Source organism: Chaetodon trifascialis, chromosome 1 (assembly GCF_039877785.1).
Source record: "Chaetodon trifascialis isolate fChaTrf1 chromosome 1, fChaTrf1.hap1, whole genome shotgun sequence".
In the NCBI taxonomy this organism is placed as follows: domain Eukaryota; kingdom Metazoa; phylum Chordata; class Actinopteri; order Chaetodontiformes; family Chaetodontidae; genus Chaetodon; species Chaetodon trifascialis.
The window spans coordinates 8,882,111-8,900,324 of NC_092056.1; the positions used below are offsets into that span (position 1 = coordinate 8,882,111).

General features: G+C 40.7%; 3 protein-coding genes across 3 annotated transcripts; 2 read left to right on the forward strand and 1 right to left on the reverse strand.

Moving 5' to 3' along the window:
* Window positions 1-888: 888 nt before the first annotated feature.
* Window positions 889-5,882, forward strand: LOC139332596 (X-linked interleukin-1 receptor accessory protein-like 2). The gene is made up of 10 exons (XM_070964645.1): window positions 889-979; window positions 2,341-2,593; window positions 3,340-3,502; window positions 3,702-3,846; window positions 3,924-3,989; window positions 4,083-4,206; window positions 4,334-4,479; window positions 4,922-5,065; window positions 5,169-5,321; window positions 5,408-5,882. The coding sequence occupies exons 1-10, from the start codon at window positions 925-927 to the stop codon at window positions 5,749-5,751; spliced, it is 1,593 nt and encodes a 530-aa protein (XP_070820746.1). The 5' UTR covers window positions 889-924; the 3' UTR covers window positions 5,752-5,882.
* A 1,574-nt stretch (window positions 5,883-7,456) lies between these two features.
* Window positions 7,457-14,830, forward strand: LOC139334557 (interleukin-18 receptor accessory protein-like). The gene is made up of 12 exons (XM_070967501.1): window positions 7,457-7,550; window positions 7,698-7,908; window positions 8,367-8,526; window positions 8,616-8,784; window positions 10,820-10,891; window positions 11,381-11,510; window positions 11,657-11,814; window positions 12,827-12,964; window positions 13,498-13,605; window positions 13,696-13,845; window positions 13,960-14,075; window positions 14,402-14,830. The coding sequence occupies exons 1-12, from the start codon at window positions 7,457-7,459 to the stop codon at window positions 14,639-14,641; spliced, it is 1,746 nt and encodes a 581-aa protein (XP_070823602.1). The 3' UTR covers window positions 14,642-14,830.
* A 608-nt stretch (window positions 14,831-15,438) lies between these two features.
* Window positions 15,439-18,035, reverse strand: LOC139334543 (PEST proteolytic signal-containing nuclear protein-like). Its single transcript, XM_070967492.1, has 5 exons — window positions 17,916-18,035; window positions 16,987-17,213; window positions 16,759-16,833; window positions 16,612-16,667; window positions 15,439-16,437 (listed from the first exon to the last, which is right to left on the reverse strand). Exons 1-5 carry the CDS (start codon window positions 17,962-17,964, stop codon window positions 16,326-16,328), a joined length of 519 nt encoding a protein of 172 aa, XP_070823593.1. The 5' UTR covers window positions 17,965-18,035; the 3' UTR covers window positions 15,439-16,325.
* Between the last annotated feature and the right edge of the window lie 179 nt (window positions 18,036-18,214).

Here is an 18,214-nt window from a genome sequence, read left to right on the forward strand (position 1 = left end):
TGGATTAAACTGTCCAACTCGCTGTTAAAATTAACACCTTGAACACATTAACTTTACACATGAATGAATAAGTACCAATATGCCAATAATATACTGAATATAAACATAACACTAAATGGTGCCAAGCTGCATAAACAGATACGTTAAGTACATTTTGCTGATACTTCTGTACTTTTCTTTAAGATTGCATATTCAGGACTTTTACTCGTAATGGAGCTCTTTTTTCATTTTGGTGTTGCTAGTTTTACTTAAAGTAAAAATAGCATTTCTTCTTCCACCACTGCATGAATGCATACATTAAAAAACAGCTGATATTCTTCAAATTACCCTTTTACTAAACGTGTGCAAAGACTTTCTAAAGCCATGACTTGTTTCCAATATCCATCTCCTGAGAGAAGGTGAAAGTCCCCAGTCCTGCAGCTCTGTTTCAAGGAATAAATTAGTCAGTGTCAAATTGTTTCCTGTGGTTTACTGACACTGCTCTCGTACACCAACCGCGCAGTGATGCGGGTTTCCCTGACCGTTTCCAGAGCGCGGTGCTGTGTTCATCTGTCGCGAAACTACAACAAACGGGGGTTTTGTTAGTTAAGGTTTCACTTTTTGTCATTTACCATACAGGGGAAAGAGCAACATAACGAAACCTGTCCGAAAACCTTGAAAGGAAATCATCAGGATAGAAATAGGTATATAATAATAGAAATGATAATAATACATATCGAAATATTGTCCTTGTGAGGGATTCAGGGGGTGTTTACATTGCAGTGGCATTGCAGCATGACGCTCTTCCTTAAGTTTCATGTTTCAACACCGTGTGTGGTTTGACAAGTTTGGGGAAATGTTCAAGGGTTTTAGCAGAACTGCATCTGGGGATTATTTCTGACGTCGCTCCTCCTGAATGTCTGGTGCGCGGTGCTGCAGGGTGTCATGATGGTGAAAGTACTTCTGGTCCCTCTGTTTTTCCTCTTTTCATCATTGTCAGGTAAGATAATCTTCTTAGGTTGTTAGAGGGCGAGGATTCTGCGTTAGATTTGATCAGATTCTGTCATTGCAATAAAGGTGCATGTGACAATGCAATGAAGATAGAGAAAGAAGGAAATCAAAAATCACAGAATCCAACATGCGACGTGGATAAACAAGAACAAAACAAAATTAAAACGAAATGCACAATAAACTATAAATCATACATTACATAGACTAGCCTCTAATCTTTTACTTGAGTCAACGCAACACCACTTACTTTTTATGTCAATGTTTTAGCCTAGTAAAAGCAGCCTACATAGCCTAATTAGAGTCAAAATATACTTAGAGTTCCAAAAGTAAAAGTACTGATCATGCAGAATGAGCCATTCCAGAATAATGTATAATATAACACTGCACACTGATTATTGACCCATCAGTGTCTCCTTTATAACAGCACGGAGAGTCATTTCTATGCTACATTATGATCATCATAGCTATGCCACATGATGCAAACATTATGTCTAATATTTTAAATCAGCTCATCTCGGTCTACTTCTGTGTCCTGACCAGTGCTGGCTTCCCCATCTTGGGCCATTTTCCTTCACACTGAAATCACAAGACTGACAGGCACCAAGAAATTAGGATGTGGTTAAGAACCCATGTGCTCTCAACAGTCACGTCTACCGTGCTCGTGCTGTTTCATAAGAGGTACAATGTTAAAGTTTTTACCAAATGTACTCAATACAGATGTTACAGCCAGCCATACAAGCCCTTTCAGTCCAAAGCAAAAATCTGCATTTTTGTCCTACTTATAGATGCCAAATTTAGGTTTGCATAGACAAAAAAATATTTTAAAAAGCATTTTATTAGAATTGTGCTCACAGGTATTAAATATTAGAGCTCATTGCAGTACAGTTATCCTACTCATCAGTGTAATCTGTAGGAGTTAGTTAGTGAAACTAACAGGAAACAGATTAAACACGAAGATAAACTCAAAGCAGCTTTTACTCCAGTTTTACTCAAATCAAACCTTTCTGAGTTCACAGGGTCAACACCTGTACCAGAATGGCACACATACAAAAACATACAAAACTGATGGATCTCCACAACAATATGCAAACAGGAGTTTACGACCAAGTGTCCAAGTCATTTTGCTCATAAGGACCAGGGCTATTGATATGTTGACTGACAGCACAATGGACCAGTCAGTTTGTGTGCAAGCCTCACTCCCAAACAGTTCCTCTTCCACTGGTTTTAACCAGCCATATTTCTGTGTAATACAATGCAATAGTGATATTTTTGACATTTGGTTTTAGCTGCCCAGAAATGTTATGGCTTTACACAGTAAAACAATCTCAAATGTGCAACACTCATTCGCAGGTGTGTTCCCCCAGAGACCCACAGAGATGTGCGTCAAGGCAGGTGAGATAGTGGCGCTGCAGTGCCCTCATTTCAGAGGGTATAATCACAGTGATGCCAAACTGACCTGGACCAGACACACCAGCCAGGAGACGGGTTTGACCAACACGCCATTGGTGGAGCAGAGTCAGATGGGCGTGCTGCTTCTTGGGAGAAGTCTTGTGATTCTTAATGCTTCTGTAAACCATCAGGGGGATTACTCATGCTCTCTGGGGTAAAATCTAGTCAGTCCTGACTTTATTTTGTATCCTCATATCTAAAAATTATGTTTCATTAGGATTTATTGTAATGTGTTTATACTGTGTAGGCTTCCATATTTCAGTGTGACACTATACAAGAGTGGTGTGAGTATCTTATGCATGTGCTTTTTTTAATCTTTCAATCATCCAGACAGGCTCCTAAATCCAGATTAGCCTTGCTATTTGGTGCTTTGGAGATGTCTGCAGAAGACACCTTCTCTCACTGTGTGGCATTGTAGCACTGCTATTTGTGACACTCTGCAGGACACATTCAAGTACATGGATGTGAGAGGTGAAATTGTGGATGTAAGAGTGAATACATAAAGTTTTTTTTTCCCTCTCAGCTGAGCTGTGATGCTTTGTGAGATTACTCTAGTGAATGGCTTCTGTCATGTCAGGCAGTAAGTTTGATGCCATGTCGGGGGATGCCTCCTTCAAAGTCATTTTAAGACCAATTACATCATAACAGGTCGACAAAGACGTCCTGTTTCAAGTGGTTTCTTCAAATGCAGCTTCTTTCGCTTGAATTCGGAGAATATGGGAATTATCTTGAGTAACCCTTCCATGAATTCTGGAAATAATTGTCATGTTTCTCTACAGGTGTTTCCAAATGATACCTAAACTATCTGGATGTATAAATGACTGGTGAAGAGGAAAATTTGTATTTTGGAGATTGATCCTTAAAGCCTTCATATTAACCTTTTCTTTACTGACATGACAGGAATGCCAGCAGACAGTTCAGACTAGCGGTGTGCACGACACAGAGGAGGACGTACTCTGTGATATGTTACGTGCAAAAGTCATGCCCAATGAATTGCCCTGAAGTCGGTATACCTGCTGTAAATACCTTGAATATTACCAGCAACGACATCATATGGCACAAGGTATTTAAACACTGCAGATTTATGAGTGTGATTTGGTTTTAATAATAAGAAGGTCCAGAGGTGTGGTCAGCTGACTGCATGGTTTTTGTCTGTTTGTTTGTTTGTTTTTTCGCAAAGCATACTGTAGTTATGAAGGCATTCCCTACATTTTCATTTGCTTTTCATGCATGAAAATTCTCCTTCATTTCCCATCTTATAGGAGAATGAGTCATTGCCAAAAGCTGATTACTTCTCAAGTGTGGAGGAGAATGACCAGGGTGTCTACACCTGTACCAGATCTTACCTGTATGACGGTCAAATATATAACAAGACCTTCATAGTGAAGCTTGATGTCCAACAAAAGAGTAAGAAACACTTTTTGGATATGTTCATCTTCACCGAAGTTCAAGATGTAAAGAATTTTCTTCTTTGTGTTGCGCAGGACAATCGGAGAAATCTGCAGCGATCATTTCACCGCGCATGAATGATGTGTTTCACGTAGATTTGGGTGAGCTTCAGTCTTGCAGCGTGGACACACACGAGCATTTACTGCCTCTCTAAATCACCACTTTAACTCTTGCGTAAACTCTGCTTCTTCCAGGCTCAACGGTGGTGATTGACTGTAAAGCTGTTCTGTCCTCAGACTTCGATGAGGTGTTCTGGTTAAGTGGAGACTCATTTGTGGAGAGAAACAGCAGCTTACCAGTTTTCTACAATTATACACAGTAAACATTTGACACAGATACACCAGCTCTTACAACATAGTGTAAGAGATGCTGCAAATGTTAACACACATAAAATGACTTGTCTTTCTTCATGCTACTCCATTATTCCCTTTCGTTTCTTTTCCAGTGAATATGATAGTGAAGAGACAAAGATGACAGCGTCTTTAGTCTTCAAAAAGGTGTCAGAAGAGGATCTATCAAAAAAATACACCTGTAAACTGGACAGCGACAGCGTACCCTCAAGCTCTGTCACCATCACCTTGGCCCAAAAGCGTATGTATGGATGGATCGATGTGTGTGTGTGTTCAGTCCTTTAAAGGTGCAGCCAGTTCTAACCCAATACATTCAAATTCAGCAAACACCTCCTCATGGTCCACTAGCTGTCTGTTCTGTGTGCGCACTGAAAAACATCCAGTGTTTGTACACAACCCTGCTCTGTAAATGGAAAATACACAAAGAACCCAGCACTGTTCTAGCCAATCAGAAAGGGGCTCATGCACAGGATGGGGGAGTGGGTACATGCAAAGGATGCTAAATCCAGCACATGCTAACATGCTGAATTCCACAACAAAACCGACAACAACAATTCTCTAAACTAACTGGTCAATTAATTGATCCAGCTTTCAGTGACACAGTGACTGTAGTCTTTCAGTTTACTACTGTTAACAAGTGTTTACTTTTTAATGCATTTATTCTCTCCATTATTCCCCTACAGCTTGCCCGTCTTATATTTCCCTGGCTCTTGGCATTGTCTGTGTTGTGCTGGTGATGGTTTTCACAGTAGTTATCTACGTGAAGTTCAAAATTAACATCACCCTTTTCCTGCGAGACACTCTCGGCTGCCATAGCCGCACCTCAGGTATTTGTTTTATGTTAAGAAACAGCTTATGTTTAAGAGGTTTTTTTTTTTTTTTTTGGACTGCACTGTGATGGCAGTGACAAAGCTACTGTTGTTTGCTTAGATGGAAAGAGCTACGATGCCTTTTTGATGTGTTACAAGAGCGACACAGACGCAGGACTAGATGAGGAGGGCAGAAAATGGCTGAAGAGTGTTTTGGAAGAGAGACTTGGTTACAGTCTCTGTCTTTATGATCGTGACATCCTGCCAGGGAAAGGTATGTGTTTAAAAAAAGACTTTGATGAAAATCTTCCTGAAAAATCTTTATGAAAAACATCTAATGTGAGCTCTGGTTGGTTGCAGCTGTAGCAGAGGCGGTGTTAGACTGTATAGAGCAGAGCCGGACTGTGCTTTTGGTTCCCACCTCTCCGGATCCTGATCCAGGATCTGGCCTGCTGAGCGTCATCCACGCAGCCCTGGTGGAGCGGCAGACTCACTTGGTTTTCATCAAAACTGAGACAACAGAAGCATCCAGATCAGGGTCATTACCAGAGGCCTTACAGCTTCTTAGCGAGGCTGGAGACTGTGTCACCTGGAAAGGCACACGCTCCATGCCGCCCTCCTCCTCCTTCTGGAAGCAGCTACGCTATCACCTCCCTGTTCCGCAGCATGCACCAAAAATAAGTCTTTTACCTCAGACAGTCTAGGATGTTACTTCACGGTAGAAAATTAAGCCTGTATCGTATCTCTTTCAGTGTATGACTTAATAAATGAATGACACATTACAGGCATTTACTGACATGCTGAAGATTGCCACCAGGAGCCGTTACTGAACTTCACTTTCTTCACTGTCTTCACTTTTCTACATAGCATCTTCTGTTCTTGAATTGTCCCAGATAGATAGCTTATTTTTTCTGGTGGAAAGCTCCTCTCGTTTGACAGCTGACACGAGAAACTTTTTAATGTCTCCTCCAAAGGCATGACATGTAAGAATGTAGAATGTGAAATTGCTTCTCGTTATTACCTGAGCCTGCACACTGTTAGTACTGGCATGTCAAGAACGGTCTGATTTGTGAATTCTCGTTATATCTGAAGTGCTGCTTTTCATAGCAGCTTGTGAATTATATATCATATCATATTTAAATGGTGTAACTGTTTTTCTGTCTTTATTATCATACATTTAATGCCACTGTGTACATGTAGGGCTTCTGTGGGAGACTATTAACCTGAATTTGTTTTTGAACATGCAAGCTCTTTCTCACCAAAATTACTATTTTTACCGTCATTGTGATGCTGCTCTTCATCATTAATTTTCCTAATGACAGCATTTATTGTACCATGAAATGTGCTACTGTGATGCCTTCGGGCAAAATATTTTGGAACTGTCCTTCAAAATAAATTGTATTTTACATCAGAACCCACTGAGAATTAATCCACTTATCAGTTGCAGTTAGCCACCTAAGCTAACGTTAGCCCCATGAGTCCATTGAAAATGTGACGTGAATGCTGCCAAGCTTGACAGGTTACAGACGCTCCGCTCTGAATAAATGAACAGTGGAGAGGTTTAACAAACGGTCAAGTCAAATAAAATAATGTGGAGATAATGTGTAGTTCAGTCCAGAAAACTGTAGACAACAATAAGAAAAATTTGCTTTGTAAAAATTCAGCACGTTCAGTCCCACATACTTCATGCAGCAGAAGGAAACAGCAGAGAAGGAGGTGGGGGGTGTACAGATGTGACCCAGTAAAATGAAGGTCTTAACCACCACGTTCAGGGAAACCTGACTGTTGCAGCTTAAAGCAGTTAGCATATGCATCATGCTTTCAGTCTCTGTGTTTGGGTCTCCCTTTAGTGTTGTCCCCTGAATTTCACTATGATAAAAAGCATCCCTTAAAAATGTGCCTAACCTTTATGTGTGTTGTTCTTTAAGGTTCTATATTATCTACTTTTTGTGTGTTGTCACTGTATCCTACTCAGTTTTTTTTAATGCTTAAAATCATGAAAGAGGTTTTTGGAGGTTTCCTTTGACAACACAGTAGCGTATTACGTTATTACGTTACATAACTGTACTAAAAGATGCTCTTCTGCAGTTCACATAGGACGTGACTAACAGCTAATCAAAACACGGTTCTACAGCAGGTTCCAGTGAATTCATGTTCAAACCGACCAAACAGGAAACCATATGATACCACCTACTACACCATCTATGTCCTGTGAAAATGCTGCACCTCATGTTACTGCCTGAAAGGCGAGGAGCAAACATTAACCGTGATGAGAAAATACCAAGAACTCCAGATGTGGTTGTACTTGAGGAAACATAACAGAAAAAGCGCTAAAATGTAAAGAAGACGGAATTCATGAGTATCATGACTGAAGTCAGCAAACAGTGTTTACAGATTTAGAGACGCAGGATGCAGACGGGATACGCTGTGGTCATTTTTATCTTTCCCATTGTCTTGGAGGGATGCTGTGTGGGAAACCATCAAAGAAGAAAGAGAATTACAGGTATTTCTTTTAAGCACAAATTCTATTTCAATTTTAATGTGTGTTTTAATGTGTGTGTATATGTGTTTAAAAGAAAACATGCATCTAATTATTAATGACTGCCCAGACCTTTTTACATTGCAATTAACTTGGATCAACTGTCTCCAGCATTTCAGCAGAATATTACACACCAGTACTACAGAGCTGTGGCCGGGGAAGTCTTCATGATGCCATGCTTACGATATGTGAGTCAGCACATGGAGGTGGGGTGGTCCAGGACTGGAGAAGGCAGCAAAGGAAATGAACACCTATCCGTTGACTGTGGGAAGAAGTTCCTCGCTGAAGCGAAACATTCTGGAAAGTACACGTCCCTCACATGGTAAATAATGTTGACTTTTGAAACTCCACAGGGCAAAGTCTAAAATCATCAGATTTATCTCTCAAGTCTGACTCCAGTTAAACTTAAGCTCGCTGTGGCAAACACTCCAGTTAGTAAGTTTTCAATTACTACATGGGAAATAGCGGTTGGGTGATATTGGTGACACACCAATTACACAATAAACTTTAAATCCAATGATCAAATGTTCACTTACAATAACTTCTTAACCCAAAAAAACTTTTATGTAATCAACTCATAATAATAATTAAAAAATCATCTGTAAATCTGCATGTATAAAGTTACAATGAATGTTTAATAGTATACAGGTCTTAAAGACATTAACAGCCACTTTAAAATGTTTTTTGGTATACAAAAAAAGACAAATTCAGAAGTTTTTTGTTGTGTTTAAGCCACATGTGACTGAATTTCTATTAAGCGTTCAGTTCTCTGCTGTCCAGTGGCAGCAAGCTGTCCTTCCATCTACGGGTGGTGGAGAAAAGCAGTCTGAAATGCTTCCAGCCTGAAGAGAGCAGTAAATATCTGCTCCTGGGCGCAGGTGGGGAGGTCACCTGCCCAGGCCTCAACTGCAGCAACAACACAGAAGTCATCTGGTACAAGGTGAGATACACACACATGAATAGGATTATCCATTCACAAAGGAAACATATAAATCACAGTGAAACTTAAGCAGGTGTGCTTTCTTCCAGGGTAATAAAGCTGTGTCTGAGCAGAGTCGAGCCTCCTGTGTGAAGAATGGCCATTTACATCTCTGCCAAGTCAGTGAGCATGATACTGGTGTATTCTTCTGTGATAGACAAATAATTGAGCAAGGAGTCAAATGGACCTTCAGGAGGGCAGTTAACATCACAGTCATACGTAAGTGTTGTGTGTGTCTGTGTGTGCGTGTATTGGGACAGATAAAGTACATGATAATACACAGTTGAGAGCCCTGATATAGAATAATGCAAAGTGGTTTGTGGTGTTTTCTCCACCAAGTCTGTTATTTTACATGTTGCACATTGTAGTGTATTATCACACTAACACACCAAAAATGACGCTGCATTCACAACACTATCCATTTTTAGTAATGCTAGTGGCCTGACTGTCTGATGGTCAGCAGGCGATTTGAGGGGGGAAGCCATCCTACTTATTAGCAAAATGACCAAAACGCATCCCCCTTGTTAATCTGCCACCCCCACCCCCTACCCTCCAGTAGCACAGGATGTAGAGGAAGAGGGGTTGATGAGTGGAGTATGTTAGTTTGCCTGATTCATTGATTCTTTATCTTACAGAAGTTTGTGAAATTTAAAATCTATGGCCTCGACCATGTGCTGTCTATCAATAAATCCATGATGCTGTCCAAGGTGCTTAAGTAGCAGACGGATTTATAATTGTGCCTTTTCCTCTCAGTCCTGCACCTCTGTTAGTAATCAGTTGGATCTATAATATTCTCTAAAGCGTATACTATAAATACTCAGTTCTAAACTATATTGTAGCCTATATGCTCAAAGTGACAAGTAGTAGCACGTATTCAGGGAAGAGCAAGAGGATCAGAGAGACACACTACTGCCTGTCGTATTCCTATAATATTCCTTTAATATTACTATGATCATTCAGTAGCATCTGTGCTGCAGAAAACAGACCCTAATACCAAGCCACCTCTGTGACAAAAAGGGAGACATGACTACAGATATAGTTTTTACTGTAGGGTTAGAGGTTGGGGCAATCCCCTACGCTGACATATCTCAACATCTATAACCTTAAATCTGATATGCTAATGTTATATAATCGCATTGAGAGGAAGGGGAGATGGCAATGTCATCAGTTTCTCCACAATGGCTCATCCCTCCTTTAACAGATGCCAAATGAGGGGTGAGAAGGGACCATGAGGTCGACATTTGTGTTTTTGAGCTAAACGTCTTTACAGCTATTCAGTGGATCAAAATTCTTACGACGTGTTCTCTCATTAGCAATTGTTAAATAACAAATGTTAGCATGCTACCGTAACATGCTCAAATAAGATGAGGTCTTTCCATGCACGTTCTCATCTGCACTCGTGTTCTCGAGAAAAATCATCAATCTTTGCCCAAGTACTGCTCAAACTGGTAAACTTAATACCTGCTAAACATCAGCATGTTAGTATTGTCCCGGTAGGCACATTAGCAAGCTGATACTATTTCCAGTATAAAAGAATAAGATAATGAAATTACTTCACTTCAGTATCATGTCTGGCTACGAACCCAAAAACCTCCAGGCTTCCTCCACAGCAGGTATTATCTGTCCATCTGTCCTATGATTTCTCTCTTGTGCAGGAATGCAAGTTTAAGATAATTATGGAGATAATACCTTCAAGTGAGATATTTCATGAACGGAAGTACTACTCTACAAGCTGAACTGCTGTTATTTAAAACTTGGAACAGTCTGTTTTCACAGAGCACTCATAGATTCCCCTTTAACAAAACACGTCAAAGGATATCAGAAGATCAGTTCTTCATTAGTGGCCTGCACACAGTGTTGCATTATTATCTGCCTCTACAGAGGCACCATCTATAGCCACTTTTGGAAAATAAAATGCTGCTTTTCTGAACAAAAGTTATACTTGAAAATCAGGTAAACCACTAGAGAACCCGCAACAGTGTCTCAGTACAGACTGAGAATGAATCACCTGTACAGTAACACCTGTATCGTAACACCTCACTTTGTTTTCAGCTTTCACTTTTTATCATCATCACTGAAGTTTCCTGATGAAACCTCATTGAAACTGTTACATTGTTCCAGCTTGTTCTGGTATTTTATAGGTACCAGCATGTCTAGCTATATCTATCTAAATCAGATTATTTTTCCAGACACACAGTAAACTGGACAAGTTATAATACAGAACTGTGTGACTTTATTTCTCATGCCTGAACAGCTCATTACACACCAAGTTACCCTCCCAGGATTATCTATCCTGTCGGCAACACAACAGAGGAAGTGGAGCTCGGTAAGTGTGTCCAAATGTGCTGTGATACAATCCTACAGCTATCAGCGTTAAAAACCCATTTAGATGTTTTTTAACTGCTTTTTCAGAGCCAACACCATCAGTCTAAGTGATGTTGGTCTTTATGAGTCGTGGTTCTTCTGTAGTTGAAAAGAAGAGGACCAGGAGAAAGTTCAGTGGGCCGGTCACTCTATGGGCTGTTTGAGCAGCCTTATTCAAAAATAAGATTGTGAGAGACTTTGTTGACCCACTTTGATGTGCACAAGCCTACATCCTCCCACAGGCAGGCTGTGGTGGGCTGATCTGAGTAAAGTAGTCCAGTGCCATTTTTCAGTCATGACAACAAAATGTCATCTTCTAGTTTTGCCTGGCTCTGATGATGTGCTCAACATGGGCTCATGCTTACATAAGTAAGACATTGAATGTTGTTCTCACTTTTATTCAGACATGAAGGGTGAGATTATAATGGGCATGTTTTTGTACTTGTTCTAGGTCAGTCTCACACTCTGGAATGTAAGATATATTTTCCTTTCGAGATAATGTTCTCACCAGAGGTGCGGTGGTACGTGCATTCCAGTGGCAACATGGCAAATATGACTGCACAATACAAGGAGATTCATCCGTGAGTTACTTCAACATCTGCTTTTTTGCCATTATGCATCGGCAGTGTTCGTTTGCTTGGATTTTGTAAACATGATGCTTTAGCCTGGCATGCACAATAAGTTTTCAAAATGATGTAAGGGAGCTGAAATTCTGTCCCCAATTCAGACAGGAGGAGGGAGTGACCCTTCAAGAGATCAAGGTCACACAAAGAGCCATCATAAAAGATGTGACGCCACAACACTTGAACAACACATATACCTGCATCGCCAGCAATACTGTCGGAAGCAGCAGCGTCACTATCCAGCTCAAAAGGAAACATAAAGGTGTTGTGTCTTCTTTCACCTTCACATCTTATATTCTTACATACTTATTTGTTACATAATTGTTACACTGCAGTTCAAACTGTAGCATTATCAACATTTAATGAAAATGTTGTATAAAATATAATAACAGCTGTATGTATATGTAATATGTAACACATTTTACACCACAGCAGCACAAGCAGAAGGTGGGGCGGTGAAAGCCTCTGCTGCCACTGTAGGCAAACGGCCATGACCCAGTGACTGAGGCAGCTGCATGTGCCACAGTGCAGGCAAAACTAGATATGAATCTGAGGGCTGCCAGAACCTTTATCTAAACCTTTGTGGCCGGAAAGAGGGCAGCATGTGCCCCATTTTCACGTATTTGCTCAAACTAAAAAAGCCCATTGGAGTCAAAGATTATGTAACTAATCCAGAGAGCTCAATGGTGACACCCATGTTCACACAGTTATATCAAGTTTGAAGCATTAAGTTAAGTTTTGAGCGGGAAATATTTAAAGCTGCAATAACTAATATTCATATATTAACAATCAATCGAATGGCTTAATGTGACAGTTATAAACCCAGAGATCGCTCAACCCCACAGCTCTCCCCAGCTATTCAGAGCCTGTTAGTGTCTTTCAGCTAATTTTTTCGTTTTGTTTAGTCTTGTATTTTCGGCCCATGATTTAGTGTTACTGATTCAGCACTTCAGCCACAGCTGACAGCTATTTTTATCAAAAAGAACGGATAAACCAACGGCACACCGCCGACCCGTCATCAAGTGACGAAACAGAACTAAAAGAAGCGTGAATATGTGACTCACTCATTCATCAGGGGAACACAAACACAACTCTAGATTAATCCTGATTTTGCCCCTTTTTGCTGGATGTGTAAATAAGCACCTGTTTGGTGATATCAAATTTTTAAAGGTAAAAAAAAAACCCAATACAATAGCTTGTTTTCACCACCTCCAAGTCAATTATTGCTGCTTTAAAGACATAATGTAATCTAATGAGTGTATTTTGGGTTTTAGTGAAATGGCCATCGCTGGCTGGGTACCCCGTTGGGTCTTTGCTGCTGGTAGCTGGCCTGGGAATCATTTTGCACGTGAAATGGCTGGAACTGCAGCTTATCTACAAATCCTATTTCCAACATGGAAAACACAATGGAGGTGAGAATGCAGACACGCACACACAGACACATACAGACACGCATACACGCACACACACACACACACACACACACACACACACACACACACACACACACACACACACACACACAACCACAATATAGAGTAGGAAACCAAAGGCAAACTTACCCTGCATGCGCACTCCGGCATCCGGTCCATGACAGCTGCTCTGCTTCACAGGAAGTGGCTTCACTTCTAGACAAAGCTCTACCGCAGCATGAAGATTAAATTTCTTTTCACTTTTTATTTCATATTTAACTCTACATAGAATTACATCAGTGAATGAGCTGAGATGTTATGATAATTGCTTGAGTCCAGGGCATGTGCTTGAAGGATATACGTACAGTACACTATGATACTGCAATGTGGTGCCAAACTTATCACTAACTTCTTCTTCAAAGTGTTACCACAGCTGTAAAAAAAACAAAAAAAAACAACATATATTCAAGAACCCTCATTAAATTCCTAATGATTTGGTGTCACAATTATCTCTCTCATCCACCACCATTCAGACGAGAAGGAGTACGACGTGCTTCTGTCATATGTGTGGAGCCCACCATCAGCCGACATGGAGGGAGTTTTGACGCTTTCCTCCCCATCAGGACCTGACACAGATGAGGGTAGGCCAACATGTTAAGTGGATGATGTGCATATGTGGATTACATTTTTATGTAACTTCACTCATAAAGTACATTAACAATTGCTTTTAGTGGCAGCATGTTTATCCAGCATGGCCCTGCTGAACTCTGAGGAACGTAAAGCCACCCAAAGACCGCTAGAAGTGCTGCTGCCCCAAGTGTTAGAGGACCAGTGGGGGTATCGCCTCTGTCTGCTGGAGAGGGACGTGCTTCCTGGAGGAGGTCAGATGATCAGCTGTGTGTGTGTGTGTGTGTGTGTGTGTGTGTGTGTGTGTGTGTGTGTGTGTGTGTGTGTTTACCGCAAATGTTCCTGATGCTTTCCATCTTGTATTGCAGCCTATACAAATGATGTGGTCCTTGCAATACAGAGAAGCCGAATGCTTATCTGCCTCCTGTCAGCCAACTACCTCTCCAACAACAATGCTGTGTTTGTGCTGGAATCAGGAGTTCAGGTAGGTCTGCATTTCAGGAGAGAGTGGACGACCAATGCTGCATGCATGTCAAATCGGCGGTGACATAATTATGAGTTTCTGACTTCCTCAGGAAACTCAAATTTCTCTGAAAGCTCTGACACCTTTCTGAATTAAATATTTTTAATAGCCTCCAAGGCCATTCTTTAGCCCATTTACTAGGCTACAAATTGCATACAATTTGTCACCTTAACCTTTCAAAATCTTCTTCTACTTCCCAGCCAGTGACTGTTTTCTGTTTATATTTAGTATGACTTAACAACAGGGTTGATTAATGATTTGCTACATTGCTTGGTCCATATGTTTAGGCTTTGCTGCAAAACTCCACCCTCAAAGTCCTGCTAATATGGACCAGCAGAGCCTCAGCATCCCTCATCCAGCCGGACCCTCCGCTGCCCACACTGGTCGAGAGGGCCGTGAAGGTGCTACCCAGTCTGGATTGGACCCCAGGAAAATCTGGCAGAGCCACAGACAAATTCTGGAGGTCTCTTAGGAAGTCCATGCCCGATCAGAGAGTGAAGCTAGTGTCACTCATGCAGGGACAATGATGAGACTAAGTTACCAGTAACATTTTTCCTAACATGATGTACAGCAAATTTATTTCTCAATGCAGCTTATATTACTACATTTGCCACTGTAACTGTTTGTGTCAAGGAAATTTCCATGATGGTGGGGATACCAAATCATCATTTATCCTTTTCCAATGTAGGGAAAAAGTGACTCATCCTTTTTGCCATGTTCTGGGTCCCAGCAGTTGTGTATAAAATTATCTTTAATTTCCATCTCTACCAAAAATAAAGTTTGTTTAACAGTCCATATTAATCAATTACCCACTGACTCTACAATTTATAGCATTAAAAAGAATGAACGTAAGATACAGGACTTGTACTAGCACACTGATTAACAAAATGTACAAAGATGGATGTTATTAAACTTAGCAACTTGCATTTATATGGCCGTGTCTATCAGTTTAATTCATTTTGTGAGGTTTCGGCATGTGTTGTTACAGCAGACATATCGGCAATGAATATTTCACACATTAGGTATAATACTCTTTTCCATTTTTTTTTTAATTGTTTTTCTTATGACTGGCTTTTAAATATGTATTCAAGAGATTTGTGTTTGATCAGGTTGTGGTAGTGGATATTAATGTCATCAGTTAAGGGGAAGCCCCTTCAAAACAGTTAGGTCACCCACACAGGAATTTAAAATGTGCATTTTTGATCAAAGGGATCTTCCAAAAAGTCATTCAAGTACCACATTCACAAGGATTGGGGCAAGATTTCTGAAGCATGGGCTGTCTGATGTGAAAGTGGCGAAGAAAAAAGTTTGCAAATGTGCCTAATCATTGCTGAGCCATTTTTTTAATCACACAGAACTCATTTAACACGACCATCACCCTGGTATACTTGTCATGGCTGTATGATTCTGGTCTTCACACAGTTGTCAACTAAAAACACATGATCAGTCCTTCCCTTTGCCAGATTCAGTGACAATACAGACAGACAGAAATACAATATTGAGTAAGCAAAAACAGAAATACTGGCACAAAGCTTAAACAAACATAAGACAAAACATAAAAATCAAACAAGACCGCCTATGGGGTGGCACAGCTGGTGAAACAAAGGGTTTTACATTGACGCTGGGAAACTAATGAAGCAATCTATCTATGCCTCCCCTCCCCCTCCCCCGCCCACCCCACACACACACACACACATGATAACACTCACACGCACACTCCCATTTGTGGATTGAAAAATCACACTTCTATGTACATTTTTACACAAATATTAGACAAGCAACACCAAGAGCTTGCTCACAATCAGACTTAACCAGCTTCAGATAGGAACAAGCATGTCAAAAAAGGGGAATGAGGGTTCTGAGATGCCAGATTTTCTCATTAGCCAGCAGAAAACAACTGTAGCAAATTTTACAGTTCAAACAATATTCTGGCTAATTTGTTAGTCCCATATCCCCACTCTTCACTACTCAATGTGGGGACTTGACACCCTGGTATGTCTCCTCTTAGTTAGCATTAGCCGGTAGTGGTTAGAAAGGTAAACACGAGGGTATCATAAAAAGCTTAAAGTATTCTTCATCTCATGTCCACAAAGCTGAAAAGTTGTTAAATACGAGGCTACAGTGAAGAATAATTTGAGCCTTCATAGATATCTCTGACAAGCTTTAAACTATACAAAATTATCCATTAGTGACAAAAATTGTGGTAGTCATTTACAGTTTGTCTGCTTGGGCCTTCATCTTCCTCTCCCAAAGTTTTTGATGATCGGAGAAACCCTGCTTGCCTTTGTTAAAGGAATTGGGTCCCGCTGATGTTGGTGTCTCCCTGAAAACATAGCAGAATTAGCTGCTTCACACTCAAACAGAAACATAGATGATAAGGTCAGCTAATTATACAAATGTGAAATGTAGCTGTTAAAAGATTCAAAATCTGAATGCTTTAATAACAACAGAAGCTGAGGAAGCAACTGCAGTACATCAAGTATGTGTTTGAATATACCTGCCAATGTTCTTCATCCTCATCTTTGCTTCTGGGGGCATCTCTTCAGGTTCACTCTACATGAAAAGAGAAGGTTAAGGTCAGCCTCTGCATATTTGCTGTTTATGATTTCATACAACCTTGACATTACTGCGTGTGTGCGCTTACATCATCATCTTCATTAAAAACAGAGGCAAGCCCAGTCTTTTTTGGAGGGGCTGATGGTACAGGCTCTTTGGGTTTCTAGAACAGTTTGGGGACACAAGATTTAGAGAAGCACAATAAAAGAAGACAGCATCACATGTCTTCATGAAAAAAGAAAAGCTACAAATCCACACATCAAATAAGTTTAGGTTAAGGTCTGCAAGCAATTAATATCCATTGCTAAACACTCACTGTTGCTCCAAGTTTGATAGATATGGGATTCGACTTCTTCCCAATCTGACTGCTCATGCTAAAGCCTATCTTGGAGACTTTGCGGGGTGCTGGAGGGTCCGCTGAGGACTCATCCTCATCTTCAGGTGTGAGGTGCTGGGATGTGCGCTTGACTGCTGTCCCTTCTCCTCCCACAGTGCTACAAGAGACAGGCTTAGTTTTCACTCTGCCTTCCTCCTCCTGCGGCCCTGCTTGAGGCAAGACAACTCACCAAGGTGAACAACAGTTTCCTGTGAACTGGGGAATAATAAAAGCTATCTAACGCTACATCACCTTTACCTGTGTGGCTAACGTTAGGTTTTAAGCCATCAACTAACCAAAAGTAATATTAACTTAGTTTCAACTCTGCCATTTAACTTACAGCTTTAAAAGTCCACCTGAGGACTGTGTGTGCTGCCCTGCTACCTACAATATCAGGGTTTACGTTAACTGTACGCAGGTCTGACAGCAGCTAATAGCAGTGTTGTAACTCATTCATACAGCGTTAACCTGTGTCAGATAGCTTAGGTTAGCTACTTGCACACTAGCTATGCTAACGCCAGGTTAGTAAGTTAATAAGAAAAATGTTTACGGCAAGCAAATCTTTGCTTTATTCTCATGCTAACGTTAAAAGTAAGTTAAGTACAGCAGTCACAGCCAGCCCCATTTCCACACCGTAAGCTATCTTACCAAGGAAACGTTAATTCTGTTCAATGTTACTTCGTATTAGCATTCGCTAGCCAACGATGCACAGCTAACATCAAGTTAGCTAAGTGGAGTTTTATGAAGGTGTCCTGCGTCTAACATTAGTTGGGGCCAGTTTTAATGGATAGGCAGCAAAGAAAAACTTAATCTTTAATACTGGTTATTTCTCAACAATAATTTAGCCGTTAAACCAGCACAAATATCACCTCCGTCGTCGCTGCAGTCACTTCTGCTATGCTTGTAATCCGCCATCATTTCTCCTCTTTAACTGACTAGCTCTTCTTCTTCTTCTTCTGGAATTTGCGGCAGAATAGACGCAGCAATGGCGTTTTGCTGCCCTCCACAAGTCATTACCACTCCATGGACTGAGTTAATTTCACATGAAATGAAGCGTCCGGTGCGATCAAGAAAATTTATACGTTTCTGTTGTTTGGCTATGATGAAAAAACAATATCTGCCTCTCTTTCTCTCCTCCAATTCTTTGGCGGGGGAGGGGGCATTTGAG